We start from the raw sequence: 25,428 nt of genomic DNA on the forward strand, positions 1-25,428 counted from the left end.
GGGGGGGGGGTCGAGTACCTCCACCGTGACCCTGCGAGGCGGGGGGGGGCGACGAAGGGAGAGTCTCGAGACTGATACAGCGGAATATGGTCGCGGTTTCCGGGGGACTCGGACCCGAGAGGGACTGCGCTGACAGGAGCCGGCAGCATGTGCAAGTGACGGACCCGTCCTCTCGTCAGAGGTGGCGCCCCACAGAAAGCAGGACCGTGACTGTCAAACAGTAGTAGGTGTCTGGTGATGGGTCCCAAATGGGGCTCGACACCGAGATTTACTGACTGATGCACCGTCAGTCGCAGTATGACTTTGACTGAACCAGTCAGGTGTTGAGTGTTTGAGTTCTTAGTGTAGCTCCGACGAGAGAAGAAGCAGGCAACAGAAGACCTCACCGAAATTAGCGCTGCAAGAACCGTCTGACGTCGCTATAACTGGATGATATTTGTACTTGGAAGTGGCCAGTAAATATGCGCTCAAATCCGAAAACCCACGTGAATTGTTGTCGCGTTACTGAGGAAACACGCGACAGCTTATGTTTTCCCCTACTTCGTTAATATCTGTCTACCATCTTTCTTTTGCGTTTTATTTTGTTTTTTGGAGGTGCTTGGCTTGTAATCAAGAACCGTAATAAATGGAATGAAGTTAATTATTATTATCATCATCATCATCGTCGGTATTATTATTTGTCTAGAAAATGTGGGGCCTTCATGGTCTGTTATAAGAATATATGACCATTAAATTCTTGTTCTTAAAATGTCAAAATATTTTTCGTATAACTTATCGGTTTAAACTGTGTAACGTGATCTCTCCTTCGACGGCGACTACGGTGAGGAGTAGTTCAGCATTCGGAAAAGTCACAATTGTCAGCATCAGGCGCCCACGCAATGAGGTCAGTCTTGCTGCTGACGGTAAACAAAACATGACTGCAATGAAAAGCACATGGCTGCCGAGATATACCGTCACACCGATATGCTGAATTTCTTTCGTCTTTTAGTTATTTAAAGTCTCTCAATTACTGTAATATCACGTGCCAGTTGTCATTCTTTAGGATTTCCAAATGTCTGTGTGCACTTCTTAGTTCATTACAACCCCAAGCAGCGATGTTTAGATTTAATTATCCTTTAGTATTTCTTGTGTTGCAAGTGTCCTAACTATTAGCCCTCCAATTTCTAGACCTTTGCCAAAGTTTCGTAGCACAGAATTCTGTTGTTATGACCGCCTCTGTGGTCTAGTGGTCAGAGTTCCTGGCTACAGATCCAGAGGTCCCGGGTTCGATTCCCAGCGCTACCAGATTTTCTGAGTAGTAATGGGTCTGGAACGGGGTCCACTCAGCCTCGTGATGATAATTGAGCTATTTCAAGGAAACAGCGGCTCCGGTCTAGAAAACCGAGATTAACGGCCGTGGGGATCCGTGGTGCTGACCACGTGACACTATCTATCCGCAAAAGTTGGTACTAACTTCGCTTGTGGACTACAGGCCACGGAGTTTATTTCTTTTTATTCCATTGTCTTTTTGGGGGTTCTATAATACTATATATGTGTATACATTTAAAATATGTATTTTCCCTCCTACTCATTAGTAAATTGAAACTGCAGCTATATATATTGGTTTCAGCTCCAAAGTAATTATTACTTTTATGTTCTTATGCTGTGTACTTTTGAAATCTGTAGTCTCTTTCAGCTAAAATATTTTTGGGTTTCATTGTCCCACATGGGTGGGTAATGTTAGCCTCTGCATTTTTCTTCCTTTTCACTAAAAACAATTTTCCCTTCGAGATATGGCATTGTTGCTTAAATGTGACAGCATCAGTTAAATTTACTTGGTGGACAAATGTTGTAAAATTTGAAAACTCAATGAATCAGTTCCCCCTCCTTTCCCTAAGCGATACTGATTCTGCGCAGAAACAATACTTGGCTAACAGCATGAAACTCAGAAGAGGTAACACTGAGACTGTAACCTTTATTCGTGAAACTAACAGAACTAACTTCAATAACAAATCGTGTAACAATTAATAGCACTTTCCCAGGGTGTGAAAGCAGCTGGTCCAGTGATTGAGGTTAGCTCTTTCCAAGGGATCCAACTGAGTGGGTGTCTTCCCCGCCCTCACCTGTGGGGGGAAACAGATCCAATTTCCAAGACGTCGTGTTTTTTAGTTTGTAGAATACCGGACGATGGAAAGAGTCCAAGAACTCAGTAATTCTGAATCCTGGAATTTTGTTACACTGCAAGATCTTCTTTCACAGCCATGTCGAATATGTTTTCAGAGTACAAAAATTTTATATTTTATTCGTTATATTGCGTTTCATTTTTCGACTACTGACAGTCTTATAATTTTGTATGATGCATTATTATGGTATAAACTTCAATAGACTTCCATAGCACGGAAACTCCATCGCGGTGCTTGATTCATCCACACTCGAAAGGAAAAGAAACGTCGTGTTATAATACGTATATTTCTTATGGGCACAGACTGATTGTGTCTGAACTTCAATCCAAGTGGCTGTATTGCTTGTTAACAAATTCGAAAACAAAGTTAGTTTCCCATCCATTTCTCGCGAACCAGAGACGTTTCTGCTTCTGATGTTCAAAATCGCGTGAGCCAGGCGTGTTTCTGTGGCAAATATAATCTGAAGATATATGGATATTTTTACTAGAGAGTTCACGTAGTTAACTGGTACCAATAAGTCTGTGACCCGTGTCATAATGTATTAGGATCGTTTGTTCAGACTATTGCTTTAATCATGCAAGTTTGTTTCGAGTATCTTGTTAAATGTATTTTTCCTTCTTATGTTTTCCCCTACTTTGTTAATATCTGTCTACCATCTTTCCTTTGCGTTTTATTTTTTTTTTTTTTTTGGAGGTGCTTGGCTTGTAATTAAGAACCGCAATAAATGGAATGAAGTTAATTTTCATCATCGTTGGTATTATTACTTGTCTAGAAAATGTGTGGGCCTTCACGGCCTGTTATAAGGATAAAAAAAAACTCCGTAGTTTTAGTCCGCAAGCGAACTATACCGACCGCCTCTGTGGTCTGGTGATCAGAGTTTCTGGTTACAGATCCAGAGGTCCGGGTTCGATTCCCGTCGCTACCAGATTTTCTGAGAAGCAGTGGGTCTGGAACGGGGNCCGATTTTCCGAAAAGTAGTGGGTCTGGAACGGGGTCCAATCAGCCTTGTGAGAATAACTGAGGAGCTAATTCAAGTAAATAGCAGTTTCGGTCTAGAAAACCGAAAATTAACGGCCATGGGGATCCGTTGAGCTGACCACGCGACAACCTCTATCAGCTAAAATTGGCACGAACTTCGCCGACAAGCGGCGGTCGCTCGGTCTGTTATAAGGATAGCTTTACCATTTTTATCCTCACCTTCTTCCCATTGGTCTCGGTGTACCAACTCAGAGAATTAGGGAATTTTCATCTCGTAACGCGGGTAATGTTTCAAAACTTATCTTACGATCCTTCAGCTAGGTGTGCCACCTATGAGAACAGCATCTTCCTATCTTTAAAAGTTTCCAACGAAAAAAAAAATACTTTTCTTGAGAATACTATGATCATTTTTAATTTAGTCTTACTGTGATTTGTTTCATTCTGGTCCGTCACACCAACAATATTACAAATAACAAAACAATTCCGTCCAATGTCTGTTGAAGCTTTTACTACTTCGCTTCTTAGCACCTTAACATGTTTCGGACCCTACAGACCATCATCAGAGGGAACATCAATACTTTTAGAAAGTATGTTCCCTCTGATGATGGTCTATAGGGACCGAAACATGTTAAGGTGCTAAGAAGCGAAGTAGTAAAAGCTTCATCAGTCACACTGGACGGAATTGTTTTGTCATTTGTAATTAGTCTTACTTGTTATTATAATTTTTTAGTTTTCAGTTGTGTATACATTTATAGTGATTACGTGTTAGGGACCATTCACTGCTGACAAGTACCCTAATAATCTATGAAGAATACCGTCTTCTGGGATGTGGAACCGTGTAGATCTTGCTCCTCATTCGCTGATTTTTTAACCTGAAGATGGAGGTGATATGTTCCTCCGAAAAGTCGGTTCGCACAAAAACTATACGGCGTCACATCCCGGAATACAGCATCCTTCATAGTCACCGCCTTGAAAAACCTCAAATCTTATATCCTAATGATCTGATTTAATTAGTATTGTTGCTATTATTATTATTATTATTATTATTATTAGGTAGGCATCTCCTTCTCAGCATCACTTGTGACATTTATGCAATTCTTGTCCCCCATCATGGAATATGCCTATATACCAGCGCAGCCTCCTGCAGTTCGCCACAACAGGTGACATGCAAAACCAAGAGTTCCTCATTATGTAATATCCTGATTAGCAACTTACTTCATCTTACTTGACGTGTAGCCTAATTACGTTTCATTCTACTGACCTATCCTTCGCGAATCCTTGGCACTGGTACTTCCCGTCTGTAATCCAAATTCACTCACGCCTCGGCACAGTTGTGTTTACTGAGAGACTGGCGGACGGAAAGATCGCGCGACACTACTTACAGAGCGCGGTCGTTCCCACTGCTCGCGTCATATTGCAATGTGGTAGGGGCAGTCATTTCTCGCAACTCCCACATCCTTCTTTTGTAACTGGTCTCCACTCTTCTCACTACAATTAAGAGGCGCACAAACCAACACACACCAAACATCAAGTCTGAAGTGTCTTCTGCCTTTGGTTGTTTTACGAGGCCGTGCCTACTACTGAAGTCATATTGAGCACTGTGAGATATCATAAAACGATTACAAATTAATCGGGGGATATGCGGTCGGTTATCAAATCTCCGGCTGTGGGACTTGCCTGGGAATGCTGTGATGTCACGCAGATGTAACAGAAAGAAATGATACTTTTTAAACCCACGAATGAAATATACTAGCGAAAATCTAGAAATATTGAGTTAAAAGTATTAATTCCATAATATTTCAACGAAATGTATGCATATATACGCTATTAAAATTAAAATTACTGATACTATATTATATTTCGGAGTAGATATTTTATTGACAAGTGTTCAGCAAGAAGAGTACCATATTCTGGGATATAACGCCGTGTAGTCTGTTGAAAGTTAACCTATAACGCGTTATACGTTGACTTTCAACAGACTACACGGCGTTATAGGTTGACTTTCAACGGACGACACGGCGTTATAGGTTGACTTTCAACGGACGACACGGCGTTATAGGTTGACTTTCAACGGACTACACGGCGTTATAGGTTGACTTTCAACGGACTACACGGCGTTATAGGTTGACTTTCAACGGACTACACGGCGTTATAGGTTGATTTTCAACGGACTACATGGCGTTATAGGTTGATTTTCAACAGACTACACGGCGTTATAGGTTGACTTTCAACAGACTACACGGCGTTATAGGTTGACTTTCAACAGACTACACGGCGTTATAGGTTGAATTTCAACGGACTACACGGCGTTATAAGTTGATTTTCAACGGACTACATGGCGTTATAGGTTGATTTTCAACAGACTACACGGCGTTATAGGTTGACTTTCAACAGACTACACGGCGTTATAGGTTGACTTTCAACGGACTACACGGCGTTATAGGTTGATTTTCAACGGACTACATGGCGTTATAGGTTGACTTTCAACAGACTACACGGCGTTATAGGTTGACTTTCAACAGACTACACGGCGTTATAGGTTGACTTTCAACGGACTACACGGCGTTATAGGTTGATTTTCAACGGACTACATGGCGTTATAGGTTGACTTTCAACAGACTACACGGCGTTATAGGTTGACTTTCAACAGACTACACGGCGTTATAGGTTGACTTTCAACGGACTACACGGCGTTATAGGTTGATTTTCAACGGACTACATGGCGTTATAGGTTGACTTTCAACAGACTACACGGCGTTATAGGTTGACTTTCAACAGACTACACGGCGTTATAGGTTGACTTTCAACAGACTACACGGCGTTATAGGTTGAATTTCAACGGACTACACGGCGTTATAAGTTGATTTTCAACGGACTACATGGCGTTATAGGTTGATTTTCAACAGACTACACGGCGTTATAGGTTGACTTTCAACAGACTACACGGCGTTATAGGTTGACTTTCAACGGACTACACGGCGTTATAGGTTGAATTTCAACGGACTACACGGCGTTATAAGTTGATTTTCAACGGACTACATGGCGTTATAGGTTGATTTTCAACAGACTACACGGCGTTATAGGTTGACTTTCAACAGACTACACGGCGTTATAGGTTGAATTTCAACGGACTACACGGCGTTATAAGTTGATTTTCAACGGACTACATGGCGTTATAGGTTGATTTTCAACAGACTACACGGCGTTATAGGTTGACTTTCAACAGACTACACGGCGTTATAGGTTGAATTTCAACGGACTACACGGCGTTATAAGTTGATTTTCAACGGACTACATGGCGTTATAGGTTGATTTTCAACAGACTACACGGCGTTATAGGTTGAATTTCAACGGACTACACGGCGTTATAGGTTGACTTTCAACGGACGACACGGCGTTATAGGTTGACTTTCAACGGACTACACGGCGTTATTGGTTGCATTTCAACGGACTACACGGCGTTATAGGTTGCATTTCAACGGACTACATGGCGTTATGGGTTGACGTTCAACAGACTACACGGTGTTATTTTCCAGAAGACAGTATTCTCCATTACCACGGGTGTTTAAATACATTTAACGTTTTATTACAATAAACAGATTAGGTCGGCAGACAGATATTATTTTAACGCATTTGTTGACGGTTTTAGTTTTCTGCATCTGAAATCGATCTCTTTCAGCTGCTAGAATTGCTTTTCCTGTGCGAGTTTGAGTGAAAAATTATTTTATTATTGTCGGGATTTTGACATTGAGAGGCCATGTTTTTCGAATTCTCCTTTGGTTTAAAAGTAGACGTTATTTTATAAAGAATGTTTGGCAACGTTGAGCTTGAGTGGTTGTGCAGCCACCTATTTCCCTGTGAAACTGTCTCAGTGCAATCTCTGTTCCAGTAGACATCAATATTTATTTCGCATAGTGGGGGGTGGGGGGGGTGGAGTCCAGCTGAGTTCACTCGGCACGGCGGCCACTGATTCGCATATTGTACCTGCCCCGGTGATTATGATGATGGAGAATTTGGTGGAATGAAGACTGACAGGGGAAACCGAAGTATTCGGAGAAAACCTGCCCCAACGCCACATTGTCCACCACAAATCCCACTTGACCGACCCGGGCTCGAATCCGGGCCGCCGCGGTGGGAAGCCAGCGACTAGCAGCTTGAGCTATGGCGCGGCCTTCATTAATATGTATCTACCTGTACATTACCAACATGAAGAAGACAAAAAGTGCAACTGAAAGGAACGTATGAAAGTGGTCTGGCAGTTTCTGACGCATAGTTCATTGTTGGTAAACGCTGTCTCATTTCAGTAGTTTTAGCGGTGAATAAAATTCGAGGGTGTTAATATTATTCAGTGAGATTTTTAATAAACTGTTGTATCGTAAAATGACTATAATAAAAGAACGAAAGGTGTCTGATGAAAATCATGACTGAAGGGCACTTCTTTATTTGTACTGAAGGAGCTGATATTTGCACAATTTGTAATGAAGATATCTCTATTTTAAAACAAAGCAAGTACAGAAATATGAAGAAGACGACCAGTTTATTCAGTTTGTGCACAAAATATAGGCAAGCATGACGCCACAGTAAACTTATCTCCAATGGCATTTGAAAATTTGGAACTGTTCCAGCTCAAACTCGAAAGAAGATGACAGATTTTCTGTGTGACATTGCCCAAAGAAATACATTTCAATGGGTTTATCTCCTTGGCTTTTATAAACACTGTTCACCTATTCCTATATTTCCAGTGCTTAGCTACCAAGCACGGCGAGTGATAAGTCGGAAGGACAAGCGTTTGCGAACAGTTCTTTACAAAAATGAAAGTGGCCAATCGCTTCGACTACGAACCATTAGAAAGCTGTCCAGAAGGAGCTACTTCTCACATGCCTCTTGAGAAGTCGGCAGGAGGAAACAGCAGGAACGTTCTCGCTGATGTTCCCATCCCTCAGAATTTTACTGGAAGTCCTAAAATTATACTAACAGCTTCCATTGCATTAGTAATAATAATTTTTATCACTTCTAAAATGTATTGATAAAACATGACTTCGGTGTTGTTACTTGACTTGCTTGACTTTCCGAAGCTCTTCAAATTGGTCACCACTGCGTAGAGTTTTGGCAGTGCTCTTCACTGTAAATGACTGTCTCGCCTCTGCACTTCCGTTCTTAAAGTGGCGTGCCACTTTTGATGGTAAAATATCGTTAAATAAACAAATTATGACCAAATATGTTTTTAATATAAAACTAAATATTTTTGTTTACAGGTTCACTGCCGCACTCGAAATTCAACAAATAATTTTGCAGCAAACAATACAGTACTCCACTACTGCATCGCTGTTCTCAGAACCTTGACCTAACTCCCCCTCACTTCCCCTCTTGCTTAGCCGGAGAAAGGATAAACCGAGCAGCAGCAAGAGCATATTATCGCTTATTGTAAAGTGCTGAGGGACCTCTGTCACCAAGACATGACGCGTTCTGGAATTGCAGATGGAAGCGATTTTTGCAGACGTGTTGAATGAATGGTCGCAGCCAGTCGATAAGGAACCCCATTTCAATATTGTACCTGTGTCCAAGCCCTAGCCTTAAGAACAGATCACGTTACGAAATGTCACGATGGCCTCGGTCTTGGACGGATTCTTTTTCTTTTCTTTTTTTTTTTTGGCACGACCTGAGCAAATCTATTTGGGACATGCGATTTGGCACTTGAAAAGCCTGGAGTTGGGAAGGTGTGTACAAGTAGGTCCACCCACAAGGAAAGAGACCAGTTGGGAGAGCAGGCGTTTAACTGAGAAGAGAGTCTAATATAAACATGATCCTTGGAGGAATACGGTGAAAAGCGTTGGATTGGATTCAGCTGTCTCAGAATAATGTCTAATGGTAGGTTTTAACACGATAATGCACCTTCGGGTGGAATAAATACGCGGAATTTCTAAACGACTTGAGCAAATCTGCATTTCTATAGGAAACTGAACTCTGGCGCAATTTATTCTGAAACTGAGCCATAGGGACCGCAAAGTCAGGGAACAGCGTTGACAAAATTCTCACAGCGCAGTTGAAACTTAATGACTGACATGAAATCATATGTTCTGTCGCGATACCATTGAACCGGGGTCCACATGCCGCGAATGCCCATATACGTATTATTACAGGAGCATTTCTCTATACTGATCAGGCGTGCACTCATAAATCAACTTGTTTTAAACCTAAACCTGAAGATGTTTTCAGTAAGATCCAGAAAAATTGTGTTGGCTTATTTGTAATTGTCATTAATGTTTATCTTCTCTAAAGTGATTCTTAATGCTTTAATTCTTATAAAAATAACAATCATATCAATTATCAAAGTCTAGCTTCAATAAAACGCGTCTATAAAAATGCGAATCCTTGAAGTTCGTATGAACATAATATTACTTACACTGACCTAGCAATGAAAGGAAGTGTCCATAGATTGTTGCGAAATATTATATCACGTGACTAACAACACTGACATCATCGCCCACTGTATGAAGTTACAGAACATTACGCGGCATAAAACTGTAGCAGGGCAATCATCACTCGTGTCAAAACTGTAACTGTACTTCGCTAAATGGTCCTTCCTTTGGCCCTTGTTCCTACATTTCGACACACGTGTCACTGTCCCATATTTATCACTTGGACACTTTTAATTTTTATTGTATCGTTTGAAAACACTACTGAAAATGTATGTCAGGTCTATCTTTGGAGTACTGAACTTAAACATAATTGGATTCTGTCCCAATCCTGGGCAGAAAGTAGGAACTGGTCCAACACTGCAGTTAATATTATTTCCTACCTTCTTTAACATCCATAATTACAGCGACCTTGCGGTCTACGTTACGAAATAACTTCTCCATCTCTAACACTGCGATCGTGGGTTCGAATTCCACTACAGGCATGGGTGTGTATCTGCGTTTTCTCACTGTTTCTGTTGTCCAGTGCAGGTAGCGGCCTTGCGACAGGCTGATCCCCCGCCCCTACATGGTTTCAGATAATTTCGGAAATGGGAACAAGCCAGAGGACCTAATCCATGAAAGGAAGAAGAGGAGATTGGGCTTTTGTGTTATACAGAGTCGAATGATGGCTTCATTGTGGCAGCTGAACCTGAAAGGGTATAGGAGAAAGCGAAGGTGGCTTGCTTTAAGCTCTATTCCAGCGGTTGATTTTAGGTAAAGGTAAAAGTAAAGTTGTCCCTGTGCTTAACTAATCAAGCACTACACCATGAAGGCGTATGGGGGAGTGGATGTATAGATCCATATTTCCTTGAACTCGGCATTAGTTAGAGGTGAGTGGTCAGCTTCACGCCCCGACCGCTGTACCCCCTGGGAAGGAGCCCCCGGTACCAATTGGATAGTAGGTTGGGTGGACACCAGAGCCGGTCTGGACGACGTGGAGAAGTGAAAATTCCTGACCCCACCGGCACTCGAACTCCGACCCCTAGGTCGTCTAGCCAGTAGCCAGTCGCTATACCGACTGCGCTATCCCAGCTCACGGTTGATTTTAGGGACTGAGAAAATAACGGAATACCCCATGTCCAGTCCGAAATTTGAAATTCTGACCTCCCATGTATGAGTCTGTTATGATACGCTACGCCTTGGATCCTGGTGCAGAATCCTGTGTGTATATACAGTAAGAAACGGCTCTACTTAAGAGATGAATTATCACTCAACTTCATGAAAAGAGTAATGAAGGTCAGATCTGAGATTTTCGCGGCCGCTGGAAATATAAACTGCGGATGACTGCCATCTACGGTCGTGCCTTCGCCCAGAAGTTCACAATCTAAACAAGGAATTCCTGTTATACAGACTTGTAGCCCTACAGGCAATTACAGCAACTATTTTTATTTTATTTTATTTTTGTGAAGAACTTGTTACTCAGGTTCGTGTTATATCTACATTATATTTGTCGGATGTAACGTCAAAGATTCGCTCAGTCGCCATGTTTTGTAATGGTTTACTTAACAGTCAGTGTTTGTGTGTACGTATTTGTGATATATCTTCATACCTTCATATCTAGCTCCAGTGATTCGTTAGTCATTCGCTTGCATATATTTATAACATTTATTACTATACATATGGGGCACGCGGTAGCGTAGTTACTTGAGGCACTATGCTACAAGCCGGAGGTCGCGGTTTCGATTCCCGATGACTTAATTGGGTTTTTCAATAGACCTAATCCTTCCAGCGGCACCCTTGGCCCTGGAGCCAACTCAGTCTCTAACAGAAATGAGTAGCAGGAACCTTGCTGGGGGTAAAGGGCGGCCGGCATTTATGGCTGACAGCCTTATGCGCCATCTGTGAGCCGATTGTCTAGAGAAAATGTGGGAGCCTCGACGTCTCACAACCTTATGCTCCTCCACGGCTTGTTACACGGTTAGCTTTAGTTTTACCTAGTTTTAATACCATACATCATTTCATAACTTAAAATTTAGTGGCGCTATTGTCATTCCAACGTCACGATTTCGCGCGTCCGCCATGTTTTGCCATTAATCGTAGGGAAATAAATAAATAAGGAAGCGTCCAATGGCATGAAATTCATATCATGTCTCATGACAAACGGTTAACTGATTCAGCAGTTGAAATAAGGGCAGGCACATACGCAGCACGGTGACCTCATGCAACTGAGTCATTTTTACCAGCTATGGAAGGAAAGGAGATTAATAAAAAAATTGATTTCGTAAATTTTCAGGGGAAAGAAAATGTAATGTCTCACATGAACGGTATTATTTGTCACTGATTTCTTATTTCTTTTCCAAAAAAACTCTTAGAAACAGATCAGATCTGAACCTACTTCAGTTTCTACGTTGATTAACATTGTGTGAATACACAAAATGCGTTACGATAAGGCTCAGTATGAGGAACACCCTATCTGAGAGACACTTTCTGGCTCAAGAAGACAGCACCTCGGAATGAGGAAGAATCCTGAGAAATATATGAACCGAAATCATCATTAGCCCCCCTTTCAAAATTAAGAACCTAACAAAGCAAAAGAATTTTTGTGAGAAAATACGAGATAATGAGTTTACCAGAATTGTGGTGGGCACCAACATAAAGTTACGATAAATCTTGTTCCGAATTGTTTGGGGCGAAATGGAATTCAGGTCCCTCATTTGAAAGTAAGCGAAAATAGACCTAATGAATTTTATAGACCAATATTAACGGGTGCTTAGATGGGCTTATTTATACCTCGCATGTGGAGACAAGAAATGCTTATAACATTTTCATAATTAAAGCAATTGCAAAGCAGGCAGTGAAAGGCAGGATGAGGTGGGGATGGATGTTATGAAGTGGCTCTTGTGGTTTAGGAGCATATGAGAAGGAAACTGTTTAGTTGGTGCTCCGCGACGTGTTTGTTAGTAGCAGCGTTGAAGTCTGGCGGTTTATTGCCAGGGAAATGTTGATTATGAACAACTCAGTTCTTTATTATTTATGTGTCAACATCTACAAGGACAAGTACAGAAACAGCACAGGGTATATACTGGTAATTACATTAAGACAAAAAAAGCATACGCTTTAACCAGTAGGAACACTAATTGCATACAGTAAAAGGTAAAGGTAAATTTGTTCCTGTGCTTAACCTGTGGCGTGGGGCCTAAGAGCAGGATATATTACGTCCATTGCTACGCAACGGCTACAATAAGAACGCATACTTCAGCGGCAACGAAAACATAGTCAGACCGCTACCTAGGAAATTGCCTAGGCAACAGAGACAGAATTGTTGAGTTCCCGTAGCAATGGATACGCCAGCCAACGTTGCGTCGAAGACAGAGAGAACCCTCGGACAAGGGGTTCTCTCGGCGGTACGCGAAGATCTACTTTAAGAGGGTAGATAGCGACAGTCAGATCAGAGCAGGGCGGAGATCAGATCAGTGATCAGAGAGGGAGAGGGAAGAGGAGAGCCGGCAGAAGCCTAGTTGCAGTGAATATTAGAGTGTGATCATTGTTCGCAGTTACGAAGTGTGATAATTACCTGTAGTTCCGCCTGGCGTAATTTTCTAATAACCAGCTTCGGCTAAAGCCGCAACCCAGTAATCATTTGCCATGAAGGCGTATGGGGGAACGGATATATAGACCCAAGTTTTCTTGACCTCGGTACTAGCTGGAGGTGAGTCGTTAGCTTCAAGCCCTGTCCGCTTTACCCCCGCTACCCATTGAATAGGAGACTGGGTGGGACCCAGAGCCTATGAGTATGAGTAGGAGGGATGAGGCATAAAACCGGCCCTCGCACTGCGACCCACAATGATCTATTGTGCTTCCCCTTAGGACTGACCCTTCATTGATCCTATACTTCGAATTAAATGTAGGGCATCAGACAGGTCACTTGGTTCCATGAAGAACTGACCCAGGTGCCGATATCTTAGGTAAGCTATAGCCCGCAGTCACATAGGGTGCGTGTGGCTGACTCATCTTCTTGTAAGCAACTCTCACAAGTTGGGTTATCTGTCAGTCCCAGTTGGGAAAGGTGTCCTTTTATGTGGCAGTGTCTTGTAAGTAATCCTACCGCCCATCTTAGTTGATCTCCGTTTAATTTTAACAGAACCCTCGTTCTTTTGGCAGAGGGTCCTCATATAAATTATTTTTCCTGTTTGAGTCCAGTTATGAAACCCCAGTGTTTTTTGTGATTTCTGTTAGTCAGTCCCTGATCGCTTTCTTGGCAACTCCAATTGAGATGCCGCAAGCTGGTTTAGATGTTCAGGTCCTGTTCTTGCCAGCTGATCTACGGTTTCATTCCCAGCAATACCCTCATGGCCTGGCACCCATGTAAGCTGAGACCCAGAGCCTACCTGAACGACGAGTAGAAGAGAAAATTCTTGATCCTACCGGGACTCGAACTTCGAACCATCAGTAGTCCAGCCCGTAGCCAGTCGCTATACCGACTACGCTGTCCCGGCTTCAATACATGCATACAGTATATACGTATATTTTAGGTGCTGCAACTTTTACCTTGCCTTAGAAAGCATAAAATCATTAAGAATTAACAAACAAGGTGCTTTGGGGAAGCCAATATAAGTGATTATAAAATATGTTTGAGAGAAACTGAATTGAGCTGAAATATATCGATGTATTTACCCATCACGCTGGCAGCGTGGACGCACCGAGCACAAGGAGAATATTTCACTGGGGTACAAACATTAAAGATGGAAGCCTCTAACGTAGCGAGTGAAGATGAGAATAATAATGAAAATAATAATAAAAAAACTCCGTGGCCTGTAGTCCGCAAGCGAATTATACCGACCGAGCCACCACCGCCCGTCGGTGAAGTTAGTGCCAACTTTGGAGGATAGAAAGTGTCACGTAGTCAGCGCAACGGATCCCCACGGCCCTTAATGTCGATTTTCTTGACNCAGCCACCACCGCCCGAATTAAAGTAGTAAACGTGAAAAATAATTTCATTCCAGCTTTATTATTTCTAACGATAAAATAAATGTCTCTGTTGTAAAAGGATTTATGATATAAATATAATGTTGAAAACATTGCATTTTTCAAAATAGAATTGCATGTTTACAAATGTTCCCATAAAAAGTTCACTTATTCGGGCACATTGTTACTCTGAGGAAGATAGGACTATTTACCAACTGCAATTTTCTTCACTTGGGATCATTATAATATCACGCCGAATTTACTTTATATTTAGTGTATTACACTAAGAAGAAGCCGTGTCAGACACTTCCCTTACGAATGCAAGAACACGTTAGTGTCATTTCTCTATACCCATAAGACACATGTAGTAAAATTATGGCATGCATCTGAGCCTTGAGGTCGTCGCTAGGTTAGTGTTAAAATATTAAATTAATAATTAGCTTATAAGACGTTAGGGGCACGCGGTAGCGTAGTTGGTTGAGGCACTATGCTACAAGCCGGATCGAGCCCTGATGAAGTGGATTTTTTTTTCAATTTACCTAACCTTTCCGGCAGCACTATGGCCCTGGGGTCGACTCATCCACTAACAGAAATGAGTACCAGGAATCTTCCTGGGGGTAAAGGGCGGCCGATGTCTAAAGCTGACAACATTACCGCCATCTGTGAGCCGATTATCCAGAAAATGTGGGAGCCTCGACGTCTCACAACCCTACGGGCTTCCACGACCTGTTACAGGGATATCTTCATAAGATGTTACTGTGCGTATGTACGAAGCTATGAACGTAATCAAGGTCGCATTTAGGCTTTTGTGTGTTATTATTTTAAGCACGTGTTTGTGTGATTTATTAGTTCACACTGATGTTGTAAAAGATATACTTTTATTACGAAGATATATCTAAATTACAGCTATAAATTTCAAGTAATATTCAGTTCAGAACTCAGATACTGTCATACGTTTATACAGGATAATTCTAATTTATTGTCCGTGTTTCTGTGACCTATAATTTTCAAACCGGAAAAATAAAGTAAAACTGCTTATGGAATATGAAATGTATTTCAAAAACTTTCATTACTTCTATAGTTAATGCTGTAGAATGTTAAAGAACTTCAACATGCGCGCCTTTCGTGGCACGTAAAGTTTGAAACTTACAGGCCACGGAAACCCCGACAGTAATTTTGAATCATCCTGTATATCCTTCATAAGAACAATGAAATCCGTGATGCTTGACAAGCTCGCAGATAGGCACCGGAATTTCGCGTTATCAGGTACGGGATTATGAAGCAGATAAATGCTCTGAGATAAAGCAGGCGAGTCACTGAGTAATTGCTTCAGTATGTTGTTGTTCCACGAAATTCCCTCTCCTCGCGAAGTNAATTACTTATATAGTTAATGCTGTAGAATGTTAAAGAACTTCAACACGCGCGTCTTTCGTGGCACGTAAAGTTTGAAACTTAGAGAAAACGGAAACCCCGACAGTAATTTTGAATCATCCTGTATATTCTTCATAAGAACAATGAAATCCGTGATGCTTGACAAGCTCGCAGATAGGCACCGGAATTTCGCGTTATCAGGTACGGGATTATGAAGCAGATAAATGCTCTGAGATAAAGCAGGCGAGTCACTGAGTAATTGCTTCAGTATGTTGTTGTTCCACGAAATTCCCTCTCCTCGCGAAGTTAGCTGGCTCAGTCAGATCACATTATTTCAAGATTCATTTGAGAAAATATTTGTTTTTCAAAAGGACAATTGTTATGAACTGTAGCCTATTTCTGCAACAAGAAAGACCTCATTGCAATCTTATGGTCTGCACAGGCTAGTATAGCAGAAACGCTTATAGATTTACGCTCGGAAGCTCTGCCGGGCTACAGACAATTCGGAGTTCTTTCGTCGTTTTTCCCAGATTCTATAGGCACATAATTGGATCAGTGCCTTGAAATATGCCACGAACTCAAACCCGCCAGTAGTGATCGTCCTGTAACCTTGTTCGGCACTGAGTAACGGCTACAGAATATATGACCCATCTTCATTCCACGGGAGCACGCGGTAGCGTAGTTGGTTGAGGAGCTATGCTACAAGCAGGAAGGTCGCGGGTTCCAGTCCCGAAGAAGTGGATTTTTTTCAATTTACCTAATCCTTCTAGCCGAACTATGGCCCTGGGGTCGACTCATTCTCTAGCAGAAATGAGTATCAGGAATCTTCCTGGGGGGTAAAGGGCGGCCGGCGCGTAAAACTGACAACCTTACCGCCATCTGCTAGTCGATTGTATTGAAAAATATGGCAGCCTCGACGTCTCACAATCCTATGGGCCTTCACGGCCTCTTACGTAACTTTTATCCTTATTCCACACTCTGTAGCATCTGAGGTTACGTGAGAGTCGCTAAGCAACGCAGAAACCGGTCTTGATGTTTCCGTGTTGCTGCCAGTCTCGGCGCTCTGAGGCAGAGGTTGCGTAAGTAAAGTGTCTATGCGGAGCTGCATTCATCTGGAAGCACTGAATATATAAACACGAATAACTTAACCTCCACTGATCGCAGAAGCTGAGTCGGAAAGTCCCGGGCTGAAATCCCGGAACGGATATCTTTACTGAGATTTCTGATGATCAATACGTCGGCTAAGCCATTGTGGCTCTTTTGCAGTATGTAGCAAACGGAATAAGTTAACACTCTTCGTTCTGCATTGGGATTTATGTCCCGTTTATTTGTATCGCTTGGAGTGACTTCGCCGGTCAGGGTAGCCGAGGGGTCTAAGGCATGCACTGTCTTCGCTCGGTCGGAAGCCGGGATCATGGGTTCGAATACCACACAAGGCATGGATATTTGGTATGTGTACGTGTTAGGCCGTGCCATAGTTCAAGCGGTTAGTCGCTGGCTTCCCATTGCGGCGGACAGGGTTCGATCCCGGGTCTGGTGAAGTGGGATTTGTGGTGGACAAAGTGGTGCTGGGGCAGTGTTTCTCCTAGTACTTCGGTTTCCCCTGCCAATCTTCATTCCACCAATTGCTCCACAATCACCCTCACCTGTCATCTGGGGCTGGTACAATAGGCCAGAAGTGGCCGCAGTACAAGGGACTTAGTCCCACCCCACTAGCATTAAAAGAAAATGTGTATGTGTTTATTCTGTGTTTGTGTTGTCATTTGCTTACATAAAGGCCTTGCGACGAGATCATCACTCATCCGAGGGATCCTACCGTATGCAAAATGAAATAACAACCTCGACACGGCAAGGCGTAGGAATAATGGAGTAAGTAAAGCAAAATAAAAATAATTTACTTTCTATTTAACGGAGATTACATATTTTTCGGGTCGAGGTTGTTAAACACTCGGTTTGGTTGCAGCTTCATTTGTTAATAGATATGCAAGTCACTGTCGCCTTTCTGCACGGCACCTGTGGTTTCACGAGGTATTGTCACGTGTATTAGTGACTTGTTGACGGGGTTTTGATTGGTGAATCGATTTGTTGGATACTCACATGACGTAACTAAGACCGAAAAAGAAGTAAATGTAACCCTGTAACAGACCGTGAAGACCCATAGGGTTGTGAGATGTTGAGTCTCTCACATTATCTAGACAATCGGCTCAAAGTTGGCGGTAGGGTTGTGTGCCTTATGCACCGGCCGCCCTTCACCCCTCATAAATCTTCCTGGTACTCATTTCTGTTAGTGGCTGAGTCGATCCCAGGGCCATAATATTGCTGAAAGGATTTACTTACTTACTCATGGAGCTGAGCCCTTCTTGAGGAGCCGCCAATTCTGCAGCTACTCAAGAATTTCCCAGCATTTTATGGAACCCGAAGGTTCATCACCGTGTTCACAAGAGCCCTCCACTGGTCTCTATCCTGAGCCAGATCTATCCAATTCATACCATCCCATCCTATCTCTCTAAGATCCATTCTAATATTGTCCACCCACCTACGCCTTGGTCTTCCCTGTGGTCTCTTTCCTGCTGGCTTCCCCACCAATATCCTATACGCATTCCTCGTCTCCCCCATTCGTGCTACATGACCTGTCCACCTCAACCTCCTTCACTTGATCATTCTACTTATACTTGGAGAAGAGTACAAGTTATGAAGCTCCTCATTATGCAGTTTTCTCCAACCTCCTGTCACTTCATCTCTCTTCGGTCCAAATATTCTCAACACCCTGTTCTCAAACACCCTTAGTCTATGTTCCTCCCTTAATATCAGAGACCAAGTTTCACACCCATACAGAACCACGGGCAAAATTATAGTTTCGTATATTTTAATTTTTATGTTTTTGGACAACAAACGAGAAGACAAAAGGTTCTGGACTGAATGGTAGCAAGCATTACCCGAGTTCAATCGCCTTTTAATTTCCTCCTTACTGAAAGGATTACGTTAATTTAAATTTCAATGACCTCATCGAGGCTCGAAACCGCTACCTTCCGGCTTGTAGCATACTGCCTCAACCAACTACGCTACTGCGTGCCCCCCCACACACACATCGTAACTACAATTAATTATAGCACTGAGCATTACTGTAACTATAACACACTTGAAATACCGTCTTCAACATTTAGTCATTGAGCTGCCTTCCGAATTGTCTTCACTGCGTGCCTTGGTCTCGCCCGGCCTCCTTACGTAGCCCTCCAGCCTACCGCGTATATCACGCCCTACCCAACAGTTAATGTTATCGCGTTCCGCCATTGCTATGCTTTCAACAGTTACACCACAGTAGCTAGAACCGTTGCGTGTCAATGGACGCCTATTCTTGTAGTGCTTGGGAATGCTTTCGCCTAGCCGTTGGCCGGCAAAGGACGTTTGCTCCGTCTTTACTATTTCGGCTCTCAGGCTTTATGTCACAATATCATTCTGATTACACGCACCAGAAATAAAATATTTTCAATATCAACAAGAAACAGTAACTTGGTGTGTTTACAAAACGTGCTCCACTTATTGGCCGTTGGAGTTAATGCAGAGTTACTGTCTTTCCATTAATGGCTGCCCTGATCGTTCAATTAACTTTCTTATTCATGACAACACATTATCACATATTTTCCAGTATTGCTGGAGCAGTCCCCACTGATGTGAGGTCAGGAGAAGCAGCGGGCCAAGTTCACGGTCCAGCACGACCAATGCAACGACCAAGGCATAAACTGTTGGGCAGCCATCATGTTGGTATCACATCCGCGTTGGATTTCTCAACGAAAGAGACCGTCTCTGTGGTCTAGTGGTCAGAGTTCCTGCTTACAGGTCCAGTTGTCCAGAGTTTGATTCCCGGCGCTACCAGAATTTCTGACAAGTAGTGGGTCTGGAACGGGGTCCACTCAGCCTCGTGAGGATAACTGAGGAGCTATTTCAAAGAAATAGCGGCTCCGGTCGAGAAAACTGAGAATAAGGGCCGTGGGGATCCGTTGCGCTGACCACGTGACACCATCTAAGCGCAACATTTGGCCCTAACCTCGCCGACAAGAGGCGGTCGTTCGGACGATATAGTTCGCGGACTACAGGCCACGGCGTTTATTTGTTTGTTTGTTTGTTTTTGTTATGTCTCCTGAAATAAGGGGTAGGATGTTTAACAAACGCGCAGTGCGTCCCTTATCATACAGACTCCCTTCAATAATACGGTTTCCAATGACACCATACCGCGCTTGAGCTCCACTGGCGTTTACGCTCCTCTAGATGAAGCCAACGAGGGTTCTCTGCCCCCAGTAGTACACATTTCTGGTATTCCCTTGCCCCTCATTTCAGAATTTAGCCTCATCAGTAAAGGAACGTTATGGAAAAGTCTGATCGGTATGCAAAATTTGTCGTTCCCACTGAAAAAATTTACACGATCTTAAAAATCTTGCCCATGAAGTTCCCTCTGTGGGTGTGAGAATGCAGTGTACACTCACAGAATTACTTCCAAATTCTCGAGTACTAAGATGAGGATTATTCGCAAATGCGCCTAAAACAGCACGAGCCGGGGTAGGGCAGTCAGTATACCGACTAGCTACGGGCCGGACGACCAAGGGATCGGAGTTCGAGTTCTGGTACAGTCAAGAATTTTCTCTTCTCCACGTTCTCCAGACCGGCTCTGGGGTCCACCCAACCTGCTATCTGCTATCCAGTGGTACCGAGAGCTCTTTCCCCGGGGGTAAGGCGGTCGGTGCGTGAAGCTGACCACTCACCTCCAGCTAGTGCTGAGGTCAAGAGAATGTGGATCTGTACATACACTCCCCCATACGCCTTCGTGGAGTAGTGCTTAGTTAGTTAAGCTCAAAGATAACTTTACCTTTTAGATAAAACAGCAACTTCAGCAGCTTCCTACGTAGCAGTTCTACGTCGGTTTCACTTTCATGAATGAATACTTCCTTTTTCATAATAAGACGTGAAAGCGTCTGTCGGGATGTTTGGGTCTGTTCATGATATCTCAACTCCGGCGCTCTGGCCGAAGTTTTACGCATTCCTCGGTGCTGTAGACCACGGTTAAAAGTCTGAATGCAGGAAGAATTCGTAAAGATGCCGATTTGAAGTAGTGAGTTCTTGCGTAAGTCACTGCCTTGCTGGCCCGTTCGTTCTCCTCACCTCAAACATTTGAGTTTTGTATATAGGTAAATCCAAAGAGCATTCTGTAGCATAACCATGCCTCAGGAACACTGGAAAACTATACGGCAACGTGTTATTGACGAGTATGTTGACACTAGCAGAGCCCAGTGGTCGCGAGGTCTTAGGCATGAACTGCCTTCGCCCGCTCAAACACTGGGATCTTGGATTCGAATCCCACTTCAGGCATGGATGTGTATGTGCGTTTATTCTGTGTTTTTGCTGCCCCGAGAGCATGTAGCGGCCTTGCGACGGGCTGATCGTCCGTCTGTGTAAATTATCAGGAAATTGAAAAAGCGGCTAAGGTCCAACAAAACGGCCATAGAACCATAGGTAGGTAGGTGTTGACACTAAACCACGATTAATTCAACGATAAAGGTATTCATTTATCCAACGGTTACAGCTCTGAATTAACTTCAGCAGTCCACATTTCAAGCAAATTTTGTAAATGCTTTGTCCGCTGAAAATACAAAGTTATTAATTCAGATTGATAGTGAGTATGTGGTTTGTCTCGGCGCGCCGTTCCTCAGGCAGAAGTACTGCTTGGTATACAGCCTCTAACAGAAATGAGTACCAGGAATTAATTAAATAATTTTTCTGGGAAGTAAAGCGCGGCCGGCGCGTAAGGGTGACAACCTTACCGCCATCTTGGAGCCGATTGTCTAGAAAATGTGGGACCATCAACTTCTCACAACCCTATGGGCCTTCACGGCCTGGTACAGGGATAGCTTTAATTTTTACTTTACAGATTGTCTCTCTGACATATTTTTACACCTTTTTTCACGCGCATCTCCGTTGTCTCAACCAAACATAGCAACATAATCTTGTAATTCCTGTCTAATTTATACAAAACTGATTGTCTACGGGTTTGATCACCCAATATATTCTCCGTCTACACAAATACCAATATTAGTTATTACTTACTTACTTACTCATGGAGCTGAGCCCTTCTGGAGGAGCCGCCAGTTCTGCAGCTACTCAAGAATTTCTCAGCATTTTATGGAACCCAAAGTTTCATTACCGTGTTCACAAGAGCCCTCCACTGCTGCTTACCCTGAGCCACATCAGTCCAATCCATACCATCCCATCCTATGTCTCCCACTTACGCCACGGTCTTCCCAGTGGTCTCTTTCCTTCTGGCTTTCCCAACAATATCCTATACGCATTCCTCTTCTCCCCTATTCGTGCTACATGTCTTGCCATTCCATCCTCCTTGACTTGGAGAAGAGTACAAATTATGAAGCTTCTCATTATGCAGTTTTCTCCAACCTCTTGTCACTTCTTCTCTCTTCGGTCCAAATATTCTCCTCAACACCCTGCTCTCAAACACCCTCAGTCTATGTTCATCCCTTAATGTCAGAGACCAAGTTTCACGCCCATACAGAACTACAGGGAAAATTATTGTTTTGTTTTTGGACAACAGACGAGAAGATAAAATGTTCTGGACTGAATGGTAGCAAGCATTACCCGAGTTCAACCTCCTCTTAATTTCCTCCTGAATCTGGTTTAGCTATGCAGATGTTAAACTGTAGCGTGAACAGCTTCGTGTCTCAATATTGACATGTAATCATTGCTCTGTTTCTTGTTCGCCATGCAAGAAATATATTGAACTAATTCTCTGTATTCCAGTTATAAGCATTCATATTTTTTATCCGAGTAGGTATAACTACTGACTATGGGCTGAACGACCTAGGGGTCGGAGTTCGAGTCCTGGTAGGGTCAAGAATTTTCTCTTTTCCACGTCATCCAGACCGGTTCTGAGGCCCACTTAGCCTCCTATCCAATAGGTACCATGGGCTCTTTTCCCTGGGGTAAGGGGCCGGGGTGTGAAGCTGACCTCTCACCTCTGGTAACAGATATGCACTCCGCAGGTAGTAGTATCCCCCCAAAGATGTCTCCACCGTCTCGTGGTGGTGGGGCTTGCGTGATTTTGTGACCTGGAGAGCTATGCCGGCGGTAGTTTAACTACTGGTAGGGACACCCATGCCGGAAAGGTCAAAGGGTAGAGTCCAGACTAAGAGAGATACCCCGGTCCTCCAGGTTGGGGGTTGGGCATGGGGCTAACAACCTCATCCTGTAAAAAGAATTATGTTCAGAAACCTAACAACCAGCCTCAGATATGGAGACTGGTTTTAGAGGCCAAGGCTCACCCAGGGCTGAAGCGCCTAGTGATATGTAGGTAGGTTAGGTAAGTAGGTAGTATGGCTGTAATTGGTCGTCATGAAGCACTTCGAGGAGCTTGTCTGGGATAGTCCCAATTCTCGTGCGATATCACGTGAGATCCCCCCCCCCAAGTTATCTTTAAATAGCTGCAGTTATCTGTTACGGCATTTTCAGTAACTGGTATCCCTACAATCCGTGGGTTACCTGTATTCACGTGTACCTTAACTGTTGTACTTCTCATCTCAAGGAGACGCTTATCCACTCGTCGAAACGCATTAGCGTCTGGATTACGTTGCGCGTATTCCCGTGCAGCTGTACCAGGGCGACTGTCAAAACGCATGTGTGCGTATTCCATGTCATTCGATCATAACTGTCCTCTGCCGTGCAGTGTGTGTCTTGAGTTCACCTAGCGACGCGCCGTGTCACGTCGTGACGAATGACATGCTGAGAAGAGTGTTACTCCATTTGACAGTGACATGTATCTCGAAAACTAAGCGTCTCAGAACATTTGTTGCATAATAACGTCCATTTGCTCTTTAACAACGAATCATACCACGAAGAGCTTGTGTGGGAATTTCGTCTCACTCTGTATAAGGAAACAGCATGCTATCACGGAATAACGAAATCTTTCGTGGTAGATAATGCAACAGAAACCTCGAAATGTAGACCGCGCCATAGCTCAAGCAGTTAGTCGCTGGCTTCCCATAGCGGCGGCCGGGGTTCGATCCCGGAACTGGTCAAGTGGGATTTGTGGTGGAAAAGTAGCGCTGGGGCAGTTTTTCTCCAAGTACTTCGGTTTCCCGTGCCAATCTTCATTCCACCAATTGCTCCACAATCACCCTCGCCTATCATCTGGGGTTGGTACAATAGGCCAGAAGTGGCCGCAGTAAAACGGACTTAGTCCCACACCACTAGCAATAAAAAAATCTCGAAACGTATGTAACAATAATCTGTTCTGTGAGGCTTTTCAAGTGTCCACACCTATCTATCTGTCTGTCTAGCTAGCTAGCTATAGCTCTACAGTCCTCTGTTGGACCTTGGCCGCTTTTCATTTTCTTAATCCTTGTTGTGCCCTGAAGGCCGACTCCCGGTAACATGTTAAAAGAGTATGTTTTTTTTATTTTAGGGGAAAATGTTGGCTAGAATAGAATAAGTATTTTAGGAATTACCAGTAAGACGTATGGAAGAGAATGTAAAGAAGGGTTAAGAAACTTCAAAGAATTCCTACGTATGGAGTTAGACGGACGTTAGCCCGTGACGCGGGGATGTCCTGTCAGCATAATGACGTTGAAGGTATGTCGAAATGCTAGCTCTACAAAATCTACCTTGAGTGATGGCGGAACGTTTGGAGGTAAAAAGTGTTTAGCCAAATGGACTAGCAGTAAGGGGGCGTGTCCACCCGTAAGGATCCCAGCCAACGAGAGCTAGCCACTTGGGACAAGACGTCACTGTAGGCGGACTTGCACCCTCCGGGAAAGTAATGAGTTAACGAAAATACAGGTACATAACCCAGGGAGTAAATTAATATGAAAACTATTCAAACAGTAACTTTGGGCACTTGTAGCCAGAGGCTATGCAGGAAGAGGCATCGACTGGATGCCCGGCAACGCCGTCCGTCTGCAGTCTCAACGCAAAGTGGAACTACTCTTATCGCCATGCTATTGAATTGTGATATTATTAAAGTGTAACTTCCCCAGTGGGACATGAGTTAGGAACTTTACAACAAGTGTACAGAGCGTAAGAGTGACTCATCAGAGGAATGCAAAGGTAGACATGTGTAATATAGAGACTGCAGAGGGTGTGCCCAGATGCAGGAAAGATCGCTGCAGGGATGTGTAAAGATATATATATATATATATATATATATGCAGGGGATGAGAGAGGTGTAGTGGAGATACATGGATGAGTAAGATAGGGAAAAGAGGCGACTAGCGACCCGCAACTGGGTGAAAGGAAGGCAAAGATGAGGTCCAAAGAATCGCCTAGGAATGTGTAATATGTAATCCGACACCAGTCGGCTCTTTATAATGTATATAGCTGTATATTGATTGTTCATAACCAATATAGGGTAACATAGGGTGAGAGTGTGGATTTTTGGTTGATGTGATTCCCTTCCTTACTGAATTTCGCACTCGCGCCCTAATGACAAGCCCTGTGAACTGCGCGCACATAGCCGATGAAGCAACGGCCGAGGAAGTAATTTAACCGTTTTCTTAACC

The 25,428-nt window shown here is 43.3% G+C and overlaps 1 protein-coding gene across 3 annotated transcripts in view; it reads right to left on the reverse strand.

The window, feature by feature from the left end:
- The window catches only part of LOC111873959 (excitatory amino acid transporter 3), a 214,801-nt gene that overhangs the window by 100,180 nt on the left and 89,193 nt on the right, over nucleotides 1-25,428 (reverse strand). The window contains exon 1 of one of the 3 annotated variants that reach the window (XM_023869075.2): nucleotides 4,402-4,550. The exons of 1 other annotated variant lie outside the window; for it this stretch is intronic. Coding sequence is in view for 1 of the 2 variants with exons in the window: in XM_033755288.1 (XP_033611179.1) it covers nucleotides 4,356-4,360 (5 nt within the window). In the remaining variant the exon portion in view is untranslated. Of the gene's footprint in view, nucleotides 1-4,355; nucleotides 4,376-4,401; nucleotides 4,551-25,428 lie in introns of those variants that run through there. One more of the 3 variants, XM_033755288.1, reaches the window with a different exon arrangement.

Source organism: Cryptotermes secundus, unplaced genomic scaffold (assembly GCF_002891405.2).
Source record: "Cryptotermes secundus unplaced genomic scaffold, Csec_1.0 scaffold826, whole genome shotgun sequence".
NCBI classification, from domain to species: Eukaryota; Metazoa; Arthropoda; class Insecta; order Blattodea; family Kalotermitidae; genus Cryptotermes; species Cryptotermes secundus.